The following is a 20,002-nucleotide window of genomic DNA, read 5'->3' as shown; positions in this document are numbered from 1 at the left end:
ACATAGCAACATGGTCGAGGAAAAGGTGCCAATTCAACAGCAGAATGATGTTTAAGAACCACAGACCGCAACGCTGGAGAAAGCGCATGTTATACAATTGTATTATTTGTCTTAGTGTTGCACCATTGTTCTTACATAATATAGCCATATACAATTTCAGTAGCACGTCTTACAGTGATGGACTGTGCCATCCCCACGGCCTCCACAATGGATTAGTCCACTGAGACAGGTGCGACTCAGACAGGTGTCTTGTGCACCATGAAAAGAACTCAAAGATTTACGACTGACTGTTCGACTTAAGAAATCTCAGTCGACCAACAGCCTATCGACCAAACAATCGACCAGTCAACTAAACGGGGTCAGCCCTAAAGCCTTTACATTTGGACAAAGTGAGGTCCACTTACCTGGGTAGAAGTCTTTGGATTTGGACAGCTTGATGGTGGCGCCCGTCTCTTTCTGCAGCTGTACGATGGTCTGGCCACCCTTGCCAATTATAGAGCCGGCTGCATAGCTGGGGATCAGCACCTTCAGGAAGTACTCACCCTCCTCTGTAGGGACAGAGACAAACAGACAGGAGGTCAGAGCTAGTAAAGAGGCTCTAGTCTACACACATTATATACACCATACTGAAAGTAACCCATTCAACTCAGCCGATACACGCCTGCAGCACGGAGTAGACTACAATTCACATTCACAATGTATCGCTTCTGGGTCCATTCAATCATTCACAATAGGAACATGTACATGTCAGATGCATACACTTGAATAGGTAGCTAGCCACATATCTTCTTTTCACACTGGTTTTGGTAGGTAGGAATCTAGAGAGAGTTTTCATTTCGGAGTGTGATTCTTTTGTATCCTCTAGTCTCACATTTCATCAGAGTTTGGTGACACGTTCTGTATTCTGTCCCAGATTTCCTGTTGAGTAAATGCTGACCTCCTTTCCAGTTTGCAGAGGTCTAATTTTAACTGTTTTCAAGGAGTTTTAGTATCCTTTATCAGAATCTTCGGACAAAATATCTCATTTGCGGTCCAATTCAAGCCAACTCCTACATAATGTTATCAATCCAAGAGACAAAGGAGAACATAAAGAACATCAGAATAATGTGAAAATTATATAATGTAATAACATTACTCTGAATTTTACTCACACAGGACTATGTCAAAACACTTAGATCATATGCTTGCAGTGCATGAAATCCAACCCAGTGATCCTGAGTAATGAATGTTAGGGATGCAAGCTTAAGGGACTGAAATCCCTCAGATTTGATCAAACTGGATACTTCCAAGAAGACAAACTCAATATCCTCCCATTTAAAAGGGGGTTCAGTGGCTTACAACACTGTCTTGTATCAGTCAGAGACTGATATCGTGTCAGCTCAAAGAATTGACCAACCAAACCTTTTGTTCTTCAACCTTTTAATTCAGAATGTTCCCCTCCATACACGTAATGGCTAATCAAAAATACTTACTGTAACCATCACCCAGGTGAGCACTAGCAGTGTGTGTCAATCCAAACAAATCCAGATTGGGGAGGCTAAATTCAGACAAGAGCAATCAACCTAATGTTGGACACAGTGCCAATTACTGTGAATACCAACCCAAATATGGTGGATAAATGAAGATGTCCCACTCAGGCAGTTTACAATTGAAAAAAATGGTCACAGTACCGGTCTGCTTAAGAGGTAAATCTCCCATAGACACCAATGCGATAGCAGCTGGGTCTGGTCTGTTTTGTTCATTGACTGTAGGCCTATATTAACCAGAATAAATGAGCAACTGGGATGACTCACATCCTCTTCCATCTCTGTACCAACCAACACCTGGTTGTGCTGTTCCAGACATAAGTAATCAACAGGGGAGACCGACATGTGACCTATGTATGAACCTGTGTGCACAATAAGTACCCAATATCACCCCTGAAATCAATTAGATATTAGTAGCCTACATCATTCTAATATGTTTTTTCAGATATCATCTATTATTTTTAACATACGTTTTTCAATGAATGACGTCACTTTGGGACATCTTCAATGCCTCAACCAGCAACAAGGCTGACGTCACTCTGTCAAGAAGGCACGTTCAAAGAACTGTTCATATATGCATACAAACGTGTTTCCAATACAGACCAGCACAAAAATATAATGATGATATCACAACATTGTTGTTAGTTTTAGGGGTGATTTTGGGTGCCAACACCAAGATGCGTGTTTGCCTGTGTCGTCGTTGTATAGCTTCATGCAGGGGGATGGATCTGCAGGCTTGTCCAGGGAAGATGGATGGATAGAGCTCTGCACACATCGATGTCACTGTTCTAAGACTGACCTTCTGTTTGCCTCCAAAATGGGATCATTAGATCCTGATCATAATGATTGTGGCACTGTGACATCTAGGGATTTCACAGTCCCTCTACGTGTCAGCTCTCTACTGATTATTTTAAAATGCCCCTCGTGTTCCATTTGGGTCTCTCAATACAGTCATGACATGTTGATTTCTCAAATCCAAAGTCAATTAGATTTCATTCTGTTACCTCGGACACACTACTAAAACTACTAGAACCAACATTTACATTCAATATGTCTAGTCCGTCAACACATCTATATTGTAAATCACACTGATTTATGTTTTAGCCTTTCTGAGAACATCTGTCATACCTTTATCAATCAGAGAGAAACCATTATGACGGCATTACACTCTTGACTCAAACCATATCATTAGCCAAGGCCCTTTTCTGCTTGGATTTCTGCTTTCTACTCTGCTCATCTTCCCCTTTCAGAGAAACATAATGATAGATGACCTTGATGAAAAAGTAAAGACCATTGCTCAGACATTGACATTGTCTTCATGGAGCTACAGGCTCTTTTCTACTGTCAGTCAGGGGACAAATGTTACTACATCTCTCCACACAGGGCAAACTGAACAATAGGAATGGAACAGTGGAAATGCCCTCTATTAGACCTGTGTTGGCAGGAGTGTACAAGTCCCCGTTTCTATGTGTCTTAAAACCAGGGTGAAACCAGCATGGGAGAGCATACCATTGAGATTCCCTCCATTGCCCTCACAGCAGCGTTTTGTCATTAGTCAATAATTAATTCCATCCTAGTGTCTGAAAAATCACAGTAACAGGTTTCAATGGTGTCATGTGGTAGAGTAAACATGGCAATCTGTTGCTGCAATCCGCCAGGGGAATGGGAGCAGTATGGGGCATGTTGGGGAGCTAACGTTAAGCCAGTCGAGGGTGTTGAGTTCAAACCCATGCATCTAATACTGGGGGGACAGCTTGGAGACAGACAACGAGCCAAACGTGTTTAGTGAAGTCACTCAACGGGGGTGGGCCCCCACCCCCCCACTACCCCTCCAAATACCCACTCTGCATGTCAATGGACCAACCTGCCGCTGACAGGCAGCAAGGACGATGGAACAAAACGGGCAATAATGAGCAGATGAGATTTCAGGTAATCAAATATAGAGAGTTGAGTGTGATAAATGAATTCAACAAGTCATAACAAAAACAGTTTGGCTCTTACCCATTCTGAGATCTGCTGGTAAAATCCTCTGTCAGATCGCCATCAATGCCGGGGTACAATCTCTTAAGGGTACCTTAACGTTAGGCTAGTCATAGGTGAAATGGTGGCGTTGAGGAATGCGGCCAGTCAACCTTTTTCACCGAGGTCTAATACATCAGTGGGTTAAAAAAAAAAGATTTCACCGCAACATCCAAGTCATGCCTGCAGCTGGTCAGAGCCTCAATTGTCTAAGAAAATGCTAATGCTGGCTCTCAGTGTTTTCAGTGAAAGACGCCACGCATTGTTCAAGCCTGCACCGGTTTGAAGGGGGGGGTCTTCCCTGCCGCATCACCCTTTTCACTGCTCTCATCCATATTCATCGAGTGGCCCGTCCGTCTGCAGCAGCGTGGACGACTGACAACTCGTCTGGCCAATGGGCAGCCTCCTCCAACAGCACGTCATGCCCCCACCCCCCAATGCCTGTCCCCAAAAAATTAGATTTTCTCCCCCAGTCCGCCTCTTTTGACGCAGCACTATAAAGCGTAGCGGCCCATTCAATTTCTTTTTCCGTTGAAAATTACAAAAGTGAAACAGGTAGTGGGGTTGGTTTGTGCGTTTCATGGGAGAGAGCGTGGGGTTACCTTGAGTGATGATTGAAAAGGTGTGTGGATGCAGTGAGTGGATGATGGTGGAGGAGGAGAGGAGTGATCTGAGTGTGTGCTCCGTACAACCCCTCTCCAATCTCTCCCACCCCTCTTCCCTCAGACGGCCATGTTTGAGCGGGAGGGGGGGCTCATCAACCACTGCAAATGGCAGTGCCGCAGAATGGTGTAGGTGGGGGGAGGAGGGCGACGAAGCCAATCACTACGTCTATAAATCGTATAGACTATAGAGAGCAGTATCCTGTGTGGGTGGGGGGGTTGGCTCTGCTCAGTAGTCATTTCCAGGGAACCTCTAGAAATACTAGTACCATTTGTCTTGCCGCTTTGTTCATTTTCTAGATACATTTCCAATGTCTTTAAATCATAGAGCAAACTGGGGTAATAACTGAGGCAGATAAACATCTTTGCGACCGTCTTCCAGTAAATTATACCAATAAACCATGAATTGTGTCACCAGGACTCACTGTTGTGGCTACATAAGCATTGTCTCTCTGTAGGCTCCCCCCTCTCTCCCTCTGCCACCTGGCAAATTCATAGTCCGCTCACGTCACATTGCTCTGCAAGGGCACCTGTGTCCTTCTCCCCCCCCCAAGAACCCAGCTCACATTCCTCTGCCAACCCTTCCATTAGCAACATTACCATATCATACCTAATCCAGGACATGGGTAATTACAGGCTAAATTAGCATGAGCAATGAATGAAAAATGTTAGTTTTGAGGAGAGGGGTGTTGGTGATTTTTTTAAAAGGAAAAAGAAATAGGCTACCTCCTCGAGTTGGGCAGTAATTCTCCAGCAATCCTAAATGCACAATAAGCACACAGCAGTGAAACCTCCAGCAGCTTACTCCTTTTTTATGGTAACTGGCAGTCATGTTAATGATCAACAGGAATGATGTGATAAATATCAGACACAATGTGTAATGTAATGACCAAGATGGCTGAGAATCATCAAGAAAAAAATGTATATGTATCATCTATCTATTAAATAGCCTAAATGACATGAAATCTGATGATAATACAATTATAATACAACCAAGATCACATGAACCTTAAAACTCGATATACATTCTGACTATAATAATGGAAAAATGCAATGTGGACATTTTGTGTTTGAAATTATTGCAGTGAAGAAAATCACAGATAGTCTAATTATCTCGTGGAGGAAAATATATTTTATCAATTCTAATTAAACTTAATCTCGCAATTACATTTTATTTTTACAGATTGACATTATTTGTTGTTAGATATTACATGATTGGTGCCTTACACGGTAACATCCAAAGATAGACACAGCCGATTGGTAGGCTACACCACCTGGTAAAAAGTAAATAGCCTATTCTCTGCAGACATACTGTACTATTACCATATTATTCCAACTAATGGAATAAGTGGTCCCCGTGTGCTGGTCTAGAATAACCCTTTCTAGAGGCTACCTCATACATTTATTATAAAAAAAACTTTCCTAAACAAGGAGTCATGTTTTTGCCGTCACCAACAGCACCATCCTCAATGATATTACTGAAATGTCACTAGCGTTTTAGATGAGTCATATTGCAAACGTGTGAGCAACACATTACAGGCTATCTATTTCGGGTTTGCTATTTGTTTTACCCCTGAACAAAGATTAAAATGAATGCTTTAAATGCTGTATCAACATGCTGCAATCACATAATTTTGTGATTTCACAAGAAAACACAAAAGTGTGTTTGAATTGTTGTCGATCAGTTCCGTTTGTTTTTCCATCCTCTATGTGGTTGTCTACCAGTTTACGACTACGTAGGTAACCTATTTTAGCGTGTAGCCGATAAGTGAATTACATTGGGTGCTCTGGGGTGTAAAGATTTCATTGTGTGCTATGGAATGGTTGGTAAATTGTGTTAGTTTCATTGAGACTATTTCTGCAGAAACAAACCGTGGCTTTCTAAGTAAATGGCTATGACAGGTACATAATGTATTAGAAGTTGTTGTTCTCTGATAGTCAATTGTGACAGTTTTAAATTATGGATGTTCACAGATCACATTTCTAAAGAAAAACATTTCAATTATTTTCCTTAGTGGTATTTTCTGAAGTGAACTATCAGCGACCATCTCATTTACTATGTTTCTGAGGTCCCATGAGTCTGCAACATAAATGTTCCACTCAATGGAAAATGTCATAACGAATCTCCAGATGTGCAACATGAAGGGGTGACTGGGTTCAAACCTGACAGGTGCCAAATGGGTCACTGTATTTTATGAAATTATGTAAGTAGTGAGACCAATAGCTAGACTACAATAAGTATTTATATACATTGATGCAATGTGCCTTGAAACTTAAGTCAGAGCATGCTTGTGAAACATAGGCTACAAAAGTTGTATAATCTTATGCATTCAAACATTGGGATCCTATAAATACATGGTATGACATCTGATTGACATACTAGAAAATAGTTGCCATAGATAAGTTCTCTGTCAAACGTAATGGGCTGATGACATGTTACATTTACTGAGGGCCTTAGAAACTGCTGATCTATGGCAACTATTTTCTACTATGTCAATCAGATGTCATTCCATGTATTTATAGGATCCCAATGTTTGCGACTGGTAGCCTAGCGGTTAAGAGCGCTGGGCCAATAACTGAAATGTCGCTGGTTCAAATCCCCGAGCCAACTAGGTGAAAAATGTCGATGTGCCCTTGAGCAAGGCACTTAACCCTAATTGATCTTGCACGTTACTTTGGATAAGAGCGTCTGTGATCAAGCAGTAACTAAAACATTAGTTACTGCTTGATCACGCTGAATACAATGTAGCCTCCGGTGGGTGTGCAATGTCTTACCTCCCGTGTTTGTGCGCTTGGTACAACAGTCCTCCTCCGTCGGAGTTAGTGGTCGTTTACGAGAGTCGGGGGGATCTGACTCCATGTAGGGCTGTTGATTGTGATGAAGAGGATTCAAGAATATCCCGTTTTGTTCAACTGCTCCACCGGCCATCATTTTCCGACCAGTTTGTATAGGCCTATTTGCGTTATTCCACAACGCCCTCACCACATTACATATATGCGAGTTCTCACAAAATGATCCAAGTTTTTCCTTCTTGACTTAAAATGTCTCCGATTTCCTCTTTGAGAACACCAAAATGACAGGCAACACAGCGCATTCGGTCCTGCTTGTTCTTCTCGACTCTGCTTGCAGTTGGCTGATAGAGCGTCACAGAAAGCTAAATATAAAAATCCATTGAGTGAAATGCATTCATTAGCCTGTCACTTCATAAGCTTTGTGTTCAGTAGTGGTGTTCTCTTGCCCGTGATTCATACGCAATAGTCCACCAAGGTGCATTAAAATAATGCCGTAAGTCAGTAGTGACACTGATGAACTAGCCTATCAAAAATATAAACATTTTAAAGATTTACGAAGAATAGCCCGGGAAAAATATATATATTTTTAAGTCATCTTCACGCCATCTTCTGGGATAAACATGTACAGTAAGTCCATGGCAGTTCAGCTGTTGTTATTGTCTTTGAAGTACATGAGGGAAATATTCTTTGAAAGCTGTGAAGTAGACCACACTGCCGCTGACCGGTGAGAGATGAAGCAAACGAGACACCAGGTCATCTTCTTCGACCGAAAGGTTGTCAGGAGAACAAGCTGACGTCACGTGGTTCAGCATCCACTTTTTTAGTCCTATGGCCTTTCTGGTCCGAAAAGGCAAGAAGCTTGCAAAATTTGCACATTCAAACAAAATGAAAATATCAGCCAAATTATGCTGCTTTTAATTGATTACGTTTTTTTTTTTTTAAATGCGACTTTGTAAATAGGCCCTAAAGCTACTTATGAATTAGGCTACCTGATAGTGTGATCCTTCTGATAACCAACTCGTGCATAGGATAAATAAAGCACATTTTGACCTGAAACATGAAAAGTTCACATGAACACGTTTGACTACTTTCTAACCGGAGTGGAGCAAACGCACACTTTTACCAGCAAAATAGCCTTACCCAAAGTGGTGAAGTTCATCGTGAGGTTTGTCAGGTGCAGGTGAATAAAATATGTACAAATAAAATGGAAGTACGCTTTTGTTCACCCCAGAAATGGACCAAACAACTTTAAATGTACTGTCTTCATACTTTCTTAAACCAACTTTCATATACCAAAATGACAGGTGTGAACTTGCATTGAGTTATGAAATAATGTAATGACATACTTGGTATAAGTCAATACAGGATTTAATTAATTTAGGACTAATAGTGATTTTCCTTAACCATTTTTTATAAGTTGACCCATTCCAGGTGGGTGCATGAAATTCTAGGCCAAGTCATTAAAATTATCTGCTTCACTGTGCTGTATGACACCGTAAAATTACTAAATACTTACTTCATGAACAAAATAAGACCTTGTCAGTGAATTTGTTGTTTTAGCTCTTTTCAGTCCTGTCGGGTCTTGACAAAATTACAGAGACCTAAATGCAAGCTTCTTGACAATAATGCAAAAAACATATTTAGTTCATTTATTGTGTACATATATGGACAATATTACATGTTAGGCAACATCAAAAACATTTTTTTATCATGATGTTGTAAGTGTAGATAATTCCTGGTAAAACTGTCATTATTGTCACAGGTAACCCAGGTGGCACAGCATCTCAGTGCAAGAGGCGTCACCCCAGTCCCTGGTTCGAATCCAGGCTGTATCACATCCGACCGTGATTGAGAATCCCATAGGGCGGCACACAATTAGCCCAGTGTCCTCCGAGTTTGGCCGTCATTGTAAATAAGAATTTGTTCTTAACTGACTTGCCTTGTTAAATAGAGGTTAAAATAGAAAAAAGAAAAAAACAGCTGGCTCTCACTTTGATGGGGCACTCTGCTCCTCATTGGTCACAGCATCCCTCTCTTCGGTGTTCCGTTCTGGGATTGGCTGAACTTCCGAGCCAGGGGCCAACTTTGACCCCCTGTCGGCCAGTCGCTGAAGGACCAAGTCAGCAGTGCTGGTCAGACTGTGCTGGAGAGAGGACGAGAGGGGAAAAGATGGAAAGAAGAGAAAGAGAAAGTGGGAGAGAGAAAGAGATTATACAGTCAGTGGCGACTCGTCATTCAGGGCAGGTGGTGCAAAACCCCACCTGTTTTGAGCCCCACCTGTTTATAAAAAAAATTAGCACGTTACTTTGGCATTAATACGTGTCACATATCAGTTTGCAAACAATGTAAAACCATTTCTTTTAAATAATAATCGACTTAATAAAGTCGCATTAAACTGCTTTCTTGAGTAAGGCGAGCACTGACTGAGAAAATACGTTTTGAACGGTCATCCGAATTGCAAGTCTGGGCAATTTTCCACTCCTAATTTAGCCGACTGTTCTGACTTGGTGGTGCACATGTAGCCTATAGCCTGTTTTAGAGAAATGTAATTATCAAATATTGTAAGAGCTTTCACTGTCTGCTTATATGCCCCCTTTATTTATCCTACAGTTCTGACTTGGTGTACAGGGAAAATACTGTAAGAACGGATATTCTGAATATTTTTTAAAAGTGCTGAACAAATAGTTATCCATTCCAGGGCAGGCGTTCTGCTAGCGGAACCCCTCGACACATTCCGCTGTAAAGGCAGTGCGCGAAATTCAAAAATATTTTTTTGAAATATGTAACTTTCACACATTAACAAGTCCAATACAGCAAATTAAAGATGCACTTCTTGTTAATCTACCCATCGTGTCCGAATTCAAAAAGGCTTTACAGCGAAAGCACAACATATGATTATGTTAGGTCAGAGCCAAGTCAAAAAAACACAGACATTTTACCAGCCAAAGATAGGAGTCACAAAAAGCAGAAATATAGATAAAATTAATCACTAACCTTTGATGATCTTCATCAGATGACACTCATAGGACATCATGTTACACAATACATGTATGTTTTGTTCGATAATGTGCATATTTATATCCAAAAATCTCAGTTTACATTGGCGCGTTATGTGCAGTAATGTTTTGATTCCATTGGCTATCTGCAAAAAAACTGGTGTTTTTCGGGTACTATTTAATGAAGCTGCCAGTTGAGGACTTGTCTGTTTCTCAAACTAGACACTCTAATGTACTTGTCCTCTTGCTCAGTTGTGCACCGGGGCCTCCTACTCTTTCTATTCTGGTTAGAGCCAGTTTGAGCTGTTCTTTGAAGGGAGTTGTACACAGCGATGTACGAGATCTTCAGTTTCTTGGCAATTTCTCGCATAGAATAGCCTTCATTTCTCAAAACAAGAATATACCGATGAGTTTCAGAAGAAAGTTCTTTGTTTCTGGCTATTTTGAGCCTGTAATCAAACCCACAAATGCTGATGCTCCAGATACTCAACTAGTCTAAAGAAGGCCAGTTTTATTGCTTCTTTAATCAGAACAATAGTTTTCAGCTGTGCTAACATAATTGCAAAAGGGTTTTCTAATGATCAATTAGCCTTATAAAATGATAAACTTGGATTAGCTAACACAACGTGCCATTGGAACACAGGAGTGATGGTTGTTGATAATGGGCCACGTATGTAGATATTCCATTAAAAATCGTTTCTAGCTACAATAGTAATTTACAATATTAACAATGTCTACACTGTAATTCTGATCAATTTGAGGTTATTTTAATGGACAAAAAAAAAGGTGCTTTTCTTTCAAAAACAAGGACATTTCTAAGAAACCCAAAACTTTTGAACGGTAGTGTAAAATGTAAACGTAAAATGTATTATAGGGACTACACTCCGTGCTATGGCACTCCATGATAATGCACCTGTAGTATGTGTAGCCCCTTGAGTGTTAGAATCGCCAGCTCTCTCAGCCCATCTCCAGTCAAATCCAAGTAAATGATGGACAGCAAAGGGCTCTTGAAGCTCCGCCTCCACAGCAGTTGGAACTGTTCCTCTGTTCCTCTCATTGGTTGCTGGAACTTGTAGCAAAGCAGCTCCTGAGGTATAGGAGCAGAAGCATAAGAAACCCTCAGCACATCAGCTAATCGGTGCCCCCACACATTGACTGTAATTGTACTGCTGGTTTTTAACTACTTGTTATTTTTATTTCTTATTTTGCATTTTTTAAACTGCATTGTTGGTTAGGGGCTTGTAAGTAAGCATTTCACTGTAAATTCTACACCTCTTATGCATGTGCATAAGGTGCATGTGACTAATAGAATTTGATTTGAATCATGATTTGGATGAGAAGTTTTAAAAACACACTGACTAACATCCAAGAGTGGAGCAAAAACAAAAATATAAAAATTGACAAATGGAGTAAATCAATGGAGTAATCAGTCATTCATTTTCGGTTATGATCAGGTTAGATTTTTGTAGTAATCTCATCAAGGAGTATGTACAGTGCAATCGGAAAGTATTCAGACCTAGACTTCTTCCACATTTTGTTCCTTATTCTAAAAAAAACATTTTTTAATTTTTTTTTTTTTAAATGTCCTCATTGATCTACACAATACCCCATAATTGTATTTTATTTTATTTAACTGGGCAAGTCAGTTAAGAACAAATTCTTATTTACAATAATGATGGCCAACCCCTACCAAACCCTACTGACGCTGGGCCAATTGTGCAACGCCCTATGGGACTTCGAATCACAGCCGGTTGTGATACAGCCTGGAATCGAACCAGGGTCTGTAGTGAAGCCTCTAGCACGAAGATGCAGTGCCTTAGATCGCTGCGCCACACGGGAGCCAAATGACAAAGCAAAAACAGGTTTAGAATTTCTGCACATTTTTAAAATTGAAAAAAGTGAAATATCCCATTTACATTAGTATTCAGACCCTTTACTTAGTAACTTGTTGAAGCACCTTTGGCCGCCATTACAGCCTCGAGTCTTCCTGGGTATGATGCTATAAGCTTGGCACACCTGTATTTGGGGAGTTTCTACCATTCTTCTCTGTAGATCCTCTCAAGCTCTGTCAAGTTGGATGGAGAGCGCCGCTGCACAGCTATTTTCAGGTCTCTTCAGAGATGTTAGATCGGGTTCAAGTCCGGGCTCTGGCTGGGCCACTCAAGAACATTGAGACTTGTCCCGAAGCCACTACTGCATTGTCTTGGCTGTGTGCTTAGAGTCTTTGTCCTGTTGGAAGATAAACCTTCGCCCCAGTCTGAGGTCCTGAGTGCTCTGGAACAGATTTTCATCAAGGATCCCTCTGTACTTTGCTCCGTTCATCTTTGCCTCTACCATAAAGGCCTGATTGGTGGAGTGCTGCAGAGATGGGTGTCCTTCTGGAAGGTTCTCCCATCTCCACAGAGGAACTCTGTGAGAGTGACCATCCGGTTCTTGGTCACCTCCCTGACCAAGGCCCTTTTCCCCCGATTGCACAGTTTGGCAGCACGGCCAGCTCTAGGGAGAGTCTTGGTGGTTCCAAACTTCTTCCATTTAAGAATGATGGAGGCCACTGTGTTCTTGGGGACCTTCGATGCTGGAGAAATGTTCTGATACCCTTCCCCAGATCTGTGCCATGACATAATCTTGTCTCTGAGATTTACAGACAATTTCTTCGACATCATGGCTTGGTTTTTGCTCTGATGTGCATTGTCAACTGTGGGACCTTATATAGACAGGTGTGTGCCTTTCCAAATCATGTCCAATCAATTGAATTTACCACAGGTGGACTCCAAGTTGTAGAAACATCCAGGATGATCACAGAAACAAGATGCACCTGAGCTAAATTTTGAGTCTCATAGCAAAGGGTCTGAATACTTATGTAAATAAATGATTTTTGTTTTTAATTTGTAATAAATGTAAAAAAAAAAAAATCGAAAAACCTTTTTTCGGTTAGTCATTATGGGGTATTGTGTGTAGATGTATTTTTATTTTTTATACATTTTAGAATAAGGTTGTAACATTACAAAATGTGGAAAAAGGGAAGGGATCTGAATACTTTCCAAATGCACTGTATTTTATTAGTTTAAATAAGTATTTTTTTTTGCTCATAGCCCTTCTTCCCCTTATGAGAAGCCCACAAACTCACCTGTCCATAAGTTCCCAGTAACAGCTCCTTCTGTCCATCAAAGTCCAGGTCTGTGACCAGCGCACAGAGCACTGCGTCACACTGGTCACTCTCCGAGAGGCACGCATGGCAACTCACACCATACTTCTGGACATCCCTGAGAGCACAATGTACTGACCATTCTGACCATAGAAACCTAACTGACCACACATTGACCGAAGACTAGAAAGAGCACGGACCACACAGTGAACACAAAACACTAACCAGGACAAAATAAAATATCCTTACTGACCACGACAGAGTATGAACAAGCTTTTTTAAACAAATGACTGGCATTCTACCACTGCAATAAGATTTTTAAGGTAATGTTCCTTTAGTAAGCACCTCTCGCGAATGGCTTACATTCTTTATTCATGTATTCTTAGTCTCTAATAGGCCTGTGATACTGACCTGTACACGACGGCCATCTCTATACTGCTGGTCACCAGGAGGTTGTAACCAACGATCTCAATGTCTGAGAAAAGTGTGGAGACAAATGTTTTGTTTTTTTATGGCTGTGGCGGTCATGAAATGTTGTCAGAGGATAATTCTATTACAAATGGAGCAAATGTTTAGCATCTACGGGCTTCCATGCAAACAAGCTGCTGATGCGTGCCTTTGGAACAGCTACATTTAAAAAGTTGAACAAAATCTAATAATATAGCCTACACCATCACAATAAAATCCATTGTTGATTTACTTGTGTTAGGCCTATATAAAACTGGGAATGTTTTAGAAATCAAAACATAAGGGCTGCATGATGTGACTCTATATTGATGATTTGGAAAAAGTGCTCTGATCCTTGTACTTGACGCAGAGAGAGAAAGACAATTGCATAGCTGCTCTGCTTGTGTGGCAAGCAAGTTAGGGGATATCTAATCAATGGAAGCTGGAATTAAAATGACAGAATGAAAAGTGAAATGAGAAAGAAACGCTACAATGACCAAAAGCCAACAGGTAGGCTGCTATTTAGGGTATAATCTGAATGGATTTGTTGTTATGTGTAGGGTAACTGTAGGACGGTGCAACATCTGCATAGAATTTGCAATATACCAATAGCTCCACCTAGTCCACTGGTAGGCTAGGGAATGGTTCTGACCAAATGCTCTCTCGTCCTATCTAATAATTGTGTCACACGGAGCATAAACACAGATCTACAAATCTCATTGCATCCAAAAATACTGCTTGTTATTATATGTAGATCAGTCAGTCTGCTCAGTCAGTCGGTGATCAGCGACTGAGCAGAATGATGCTCTTGAACACATCCAGAGTTTTGGAAGGAAAGTACAGCCGCAAATCATAGGTTATGTCGCAAATGGCACCCTATTCCCTATATAGTGTACTACTTTTGACCAAAGCCCTATGGGCACTGGAGCAAATTAGAACACTACATAGGGAATGTACTGCCATTTGGGCACAACAATATCCAGAGGTCAAATCGGTGCTGCTCATCCATACCGTCCCCTCCCGTCTCTCCTGCCCTTTCAGGGTCCGCCGGCTCTGCCCGGGAATGCAGGGGGAAGAGCAGCACGGTGGAGATGGGACTGTCCTGCTGCACCCGCCAACTCTGCAAAATCTCTAATCCACAAAAACGCATGTGAAAACACAGAAAGCAAAGTACATCAGCAAATCATAGGTTGTGTCGCAAATTGCACCCTATTTCCCATATAAACCCTATTCCCTATGTACCCTATTTCCTATATATAGTGCACTACTATTAACCAAAGCCCTACAGGCTGTGGTCGAATGTAGTGCACTAAATATGGAATTCAGTGCCATTTGGGGCGCAATCCTATAGTGATTTAGTGTATAGGCCGTCCTCACCAGGTCCAGTCTGGTCCACCAGAGCCAGCCCAACGCAGCCGTTCTGACAGCCAAAGGCGGAGAGACGACGACCGCCGGGGATACTCAGCACATCAAGCCACAACACACTGTAAAGAGAGGGAACAGTGATTACACACACACACACACGCACAACTGGGAGAACAGCAGACAGAGGATACACAAACTAACTTGCTGGGCAGCTCTTGTAGCTCAGGGAAGAGTCTCTCGACTGGTTGCTCTTCAAATTGGTGAAGGGAGGCGTTCTATTGCAGAGAAGATACATTTACTAGACTCCCACACACAAATCTCACTGCACACACACAGGTACATAGGCTTACCTCCTTGTAAAGATGAATCCTCTGATCATGACCACTGAGCAGAAACACTGTCTCACTGCATCCATTTTCACACTGCACTCTGGAACAGTTACATACTGTTGTTATTCATGTCATTAACAATGTAAGGAAGTGATAAACACTATCGTCATGCCAGGCTTTTTTATACTTTCAATTTTTAAATCTTGACTCATAAATTGGGTCATTCATGCACACACATTTATACTGACTCCACACACATATCCGCTGCTTCTAGTCTGTTTATCATATATCCTGATGCCTAATCACCTTACTCATGTACATGTCTACCTCTATCACTCCAGTATCCCTGCACATTGTATGGTACTGGAACTGACCCTGTATATAGCTTATTTAGCGTGTTCTTCTTATTTCTGTCTTAGTTTTGTTCTACTTTGATGTTTTTAGTACTGCATTGATATTGATTTCTACATTGTTGTGGTTAGAGCTGGCAAGAAAGGCATTTCACTGTACTTGTGTGCATGACATTAAAACTTGAAACTTGAAAGTACATTGTGCACCTAAACTGTGTGTGGAGTCAAAGAAGTATAAACTATGTCAAAAGTTAGATAGGGGTTAGATAGGGGCCCACTATAGTGTGTACAGTACTTACTCTGTGTGGTAAAGCTGGAAGGGGGTGAACTGCAGCTCCAGGTTCAGACAGCTCTCTAAGAAGAGGATAAAGAAACAAGCTCTAATCAGGGTCATGTTCACTAGGCATGAAACAGAAGAAACTGAATCATAACAAGGTGAAATTGGGAGGTATTTTCTGAACTATTTTGTTTTCCATCGTACAACATTTTGAAACACTTTACTACGTGGTCCTAATGAACACTACCCTGTAAAACCATGTGATTACAAGAAGGGAATGTGTGTTCTATGTGACTCTACTGCAGCAGGTGATGCGATGTCTCACGTGCAATGGACTCCAGGTTGAATTCTGACCCTGGCTCGTAGTCACAGTAGATGTTGAGGAATGGAGTGGCTTTGTCACCAGAGTCCTGGGGGAGGAGTGAAGACAAGTGTTATGGAAACAGTGATGTGTGAACACACTTTCATCTACCAAAGAGAGAGAGAGAAAATAGTCTTATCATTCAGCAGACACAAAACATAAGAAAACATCCCAAAACAGAGAGGTACTATCTGAACTTGCCCATGACAAAAACTCATTTTCAATTTTTTTACTGTGTGGCCTAATGCACACGTCTGGAGTCTGGCTGGACCACTCAAGGACATTCATAGACTTGTCCCAAAGCCACTACTGCATTGTCTTGGCTGTGTGCTTAGGGTCCTTGTCCTGTTGGAAGGTGAACTTTCGGCCCAGTCTGAAGTCCTGAGCTCTCTGGAACAGGTTTTTATCAAGGATCTCTCTGTACTTTGTTCCGTTCATCTTTGCCTCAATCCTGACTCGTCTCCCAGTCCCTGCCACTGAAAAACATCCCCATGGCATGATGCTGCCACCACCATGCTTCACCCCCATGGTAGGGATGCTGCCAGGTTTCCTCCAGACATGACGTTTGGCATTCGGGCCAAATAGTTCAATCTTGGTTTCATCAGAACAGAGAGTCTTGTTTCTAATGGTCAGAGTCCTTTAGGTACCTTTTGGCAAACTCCAAGCGGGCTGTCATGTGCCTTTTACTGAGGAGTGGCTTCCGTCTGGCCACTCTACCACAAAGTCCTGATTGGTGGAGTGCTGCAGAGATGGTTGTCCTTCAGGAAGGCTCTCCCATCTCCACAGAGGAACTCTGTCAGAGTGATCATCGGGTTCTTGGTCACCTCCCTTCTTCCACGATTGCTCAACTTCGCCGGGCGGCCAGCTCTAGGAAGAGTCTTGGTGGTTCCAAACTTCTTCCATTTAAGAATGATGGGGGCCACTATATTCTTGGGGACCTTCAATGCTGCAGAAATTTGTTGGTACCCTTCTCCAGATCTATGCCTTGACACAATCCTGTCTCGGAGCTCTACGGACAATTCCTTCGACCTCATGGCTTGGTTTTTGCTCTGACATGCACGGTCAACTGTGGTACCTTATATTGACAGTTGTGTCTTTCCAAATCATGTCCAATCAATATAATTTATCAGAGCTGGATTCCAATGAAGTTGTAGAAACAGCTCAAAGATGATCAATGGAAACAGGAAGCACCTGAGCTAAATTTCAAGTCTCATAGCAAAAGGTCTGAATACTTACGTAAATAAGGTATTTCTGTTTTTTATTTGTAATATATTTGCAGAAATGTCTAAAAACCTGTTATCACTTTGTCATTATGGGGTATTGTGTGTAGATTTGATTAAATATGGGTTTTTTTCAGCAATGTAACAACATTTGGAAAAAGTCAAGGGGTCTGAATACTTTCCGGAGGCACTGTATGTGTACAGATGTGTTCACTAGGAGAAGGGTAGGGGATGTAAGCAAACCTTGATGAACGTTATTCCCACGACCAGCCCCCTGTTCGGTGAAGATTTGTTGAAAGCGTCAATTGATACAATCTCTGCATCAACTGAGGAGACAGAAAACGACAGACACACATTAGCAAGTTCACTAGCAACACATTTTGTATACACATACACAACACATGAATCGATGCAATGCATGCAGCCATAGCAAGAATGCAACAATAGCAGGATACATTCTGTAGCTAGTTATCTTAATCCTCACCTGGTATGTAGGTGAACTGTACCTCTTTAGCAACAGGTCTGATTTTCTGTTGGAGGTCTTGGTACCTGAAACAGACCACTTTTCCTTTCAGAGTAGCGGCGAGTAACTCTTGCTCTCCAGCCTGACAGAGTCCGTACATGTTACTCTGGGACAGAAAGCGGCTGAAACTGTCCTCCACGAATGGACACGCTTCTTTCCCCTCTCGCAGCATCCTCGTGACGTAGGAAATACAGCTAATTTAATCCGAATTTGCCTAAATTTGTGCAAAACACCAGCCTATGCCAAGAATCCAAAATCTCCCATCAACATTCGAGCAGCCCAAAAAACACAACATCCGGGTGTGGGAGGAACTACGAGTAAAATTATCCAATAGGAAAAACATGTCACGATTTCTAGCAAATCAGCGTGGATGTCTTCAACCAATCACTTCACTTCGCAGTTCAGTCGCTGCAGTGCAGTACGTAAACGTCAACCACTAAGTGTCAGCAACAACTCTATTAACAAATCCATGATGTTCCTGTCTGCGCCTATAAATATGAACATCCATAAGCAAAACAACGGCATGCATACTAGTCTCTTGGCTTGGAATATAAAAGTAATCTGTTTTTGTGTTCAGTTTATATATTGATTTATTGGATTTAGTGTCCTCAAATACTTTTCACTTGTGTGGAGACTTACTGGTGTTGTCTGTGCCCAATAATGTTTCTACCATGTTTTGTGCTGCTACCATGTTGTGCTGCTGCCATGCTGTGTTGCTACCATGCTGTGTTGTCATGTGTTGCTGCCATGCTATGTTGTTGTCTTAGCTGTCTTTATGTAGTGTTGTTGTGTCTATCTTGTCTTGATGTGTGTTTTGTTTTATATCTTTTTTTTTTTAATCCCCGTCCCCTCAGGAGGACTTTTGCCTTTTGCTAGGTCATCATTGTAAATAAGAATTTGTACTTAACCGACTTGCCTAGCTAAATAAAGTTAAAATAAAATAATAATAATAATGTCCGCTGTGGGTTCTCTTCTGAGCAGGCATTTTTTTTTTTTTTTATCTCTCTGGCTTTGTTAAAAAGAGTATACCTCACAGGTCACATTTAATCTACACATTGTTTGGTTATTCAGTAGTATCTCATGCATTCACCTTGGATGCAGTTGTTAAAACCTGAGACAAATTTGAAACAATATTTCATGATCAATAGTATTGAAAGCTCTTGTATCTTGTATTTACTACAAAATATATATTTTATCTACTACACAACCCTCTGTGTGTATATGTCTCTTTAGGAGAGATTGGGATAAAGCAGGAAAAATATGTTGGACATTAGACAATTCCTGCTGAGAAAATGTGTCATGTGTGTCATTGGGTCTTGTAGGTATATTGTACGTACAGACAGTGATATCACATGTGGTAGTATATTTTCCCAGTTCAGGAATAGCTTGTGCCAAACTCCCAGTTCTTCTGGCAGGATTACAGTCCACAGTAATCAGTCAACCACATTGTCACCTCAGACAGCAACCTCTGACTCATCACACACACACACGCACACACACACACACACACACACACACACACACACACACACACACACACACACACACACACACACACACACACAATGTCACTTTTTATTTAAGGGTATTTTCATACATATCTGTTTCACTGTTGAAAAATTAAAACACTTTATGTATCTATTTCCGCCATTTGAAGGTATCATAAGTATTTGGACAAATTCACTTATAGAGTGTTAAATTTAGTCAAAAAGTTGAGTATGTGGTCCCATATTCCTAGTACACAACTTCTACATCAAGCTTGTGACTCTACAAACTTGTTGGATGCATTTGCAGTTTGTTTTGGTTACGTTCGGATTGTGTTGTGCCCAATATAAAATAATGGTCAATAATTTATTGTGTCATTTTGGAGTAACTTTTATTGTAAATAAGAGTCTAATATGTTTCGGAGCACGTCTACATTATTGTGGATACTACCATGATTACATATCATGAATAAATTGTGAATAGTAGTTATTGTTATTGTGCTTC

At 41.2% G+C, this 20,002-nt stretch overlaps 2 protein-coding genes across 4 annotated transcripts in view; both read right to left on the bottom strand.

Annotated features, from left to right (window-relative positions):
- LOC110533484 (RNA-binding protein Nova-1) overlaps positions 1-8,465 on the bottom strand; it is a 29,249-nt gene extending 20,784 nt beyond the window's left edge. The window contains exons 1-2 of one of the 2 annotated variants that reach the window (XM_021617739.3): positions 6,983-8,465; positions 405-548 (exon numbers count right to left, since the gene is read on the bottom strand). In XM_021617739.3, coding sequence (XP_021473414.1) covers positions 405-548; positions 6,983-7,139 — 301 coding nt within the window. In that variant the 5' untranslated portion in view covers positions 7,140-8,465. Of the gene's footprint in view, positions 1-404; positions 549-3,527; positions 4,218-6,982 lie in introns of those variants that run through there. The other variant, XM_021617740.3, reaches the window with a different exon arrangement.
- Positions 8,466-8,635: 170 nt separating this feature from the next.
- On the bottom strand, positions 8,636-18,332 carry kptn (kaptin (actin binding protein)). 2 transcript variants are annotated; one of them, XM_021617737.3, is made up of 12 exons: positions 17,975-18,332; positions 17,734-17,816; positions 16,235-16,319; positions 15,932-15,986; positions 15,304-15,382; positions 15,155-15,228; positions 14,966-15,072; positions 14,600-14,719; positions 13,553-13,616; positions 13,124-13,259; positions 10,910-11,083; positions 8,636-9,143 (listed from the first exon to the last, which is right to left on the bottom strand). In XM_021617737.3, the coding sequence occupies exons 1-12, from the start codon at positions 18,183-18,185 to the stop codon at positions 8,988-8,990; spliced, it is 1,344 nt and encodes a 447-aa protein (XP_021473412.3). In that variant the 5' UTR covers positions 18,186-18,332; the 3' UTR covers positions 8,636-8,987. The 2 variants fall into 2 exon arrangements, with proteins under 2 accessions (XP_021473412.3, XP_021473413.3); XM_021617738.3 differs by having other exon boundaries at positions 8,636-9,138; positions 17,975-18,319.
- Between the last annotated feature and the right edge of the window lie 1,670 nt (positions 18,333-20,002).

The sequence above is a fragment of the Oncorhynchus mykiss genome, chromosome 10, assembly GCF_057628025.1.
Source record: "Oncorhynchus mykiss isolate SJ-2025 chromosome 10, ASM5762802v1, whole genome shotgun sequence".
NCBI lineage: Eukaryota > Metazoa > Chordata > Actinopteri > Salmoniformes > Salmonidae > Oncorhynchus > Oncorhynchus mykiss.
This window is presented reverse-complemented; position numbering and strand designations above follow the sequence as displayed.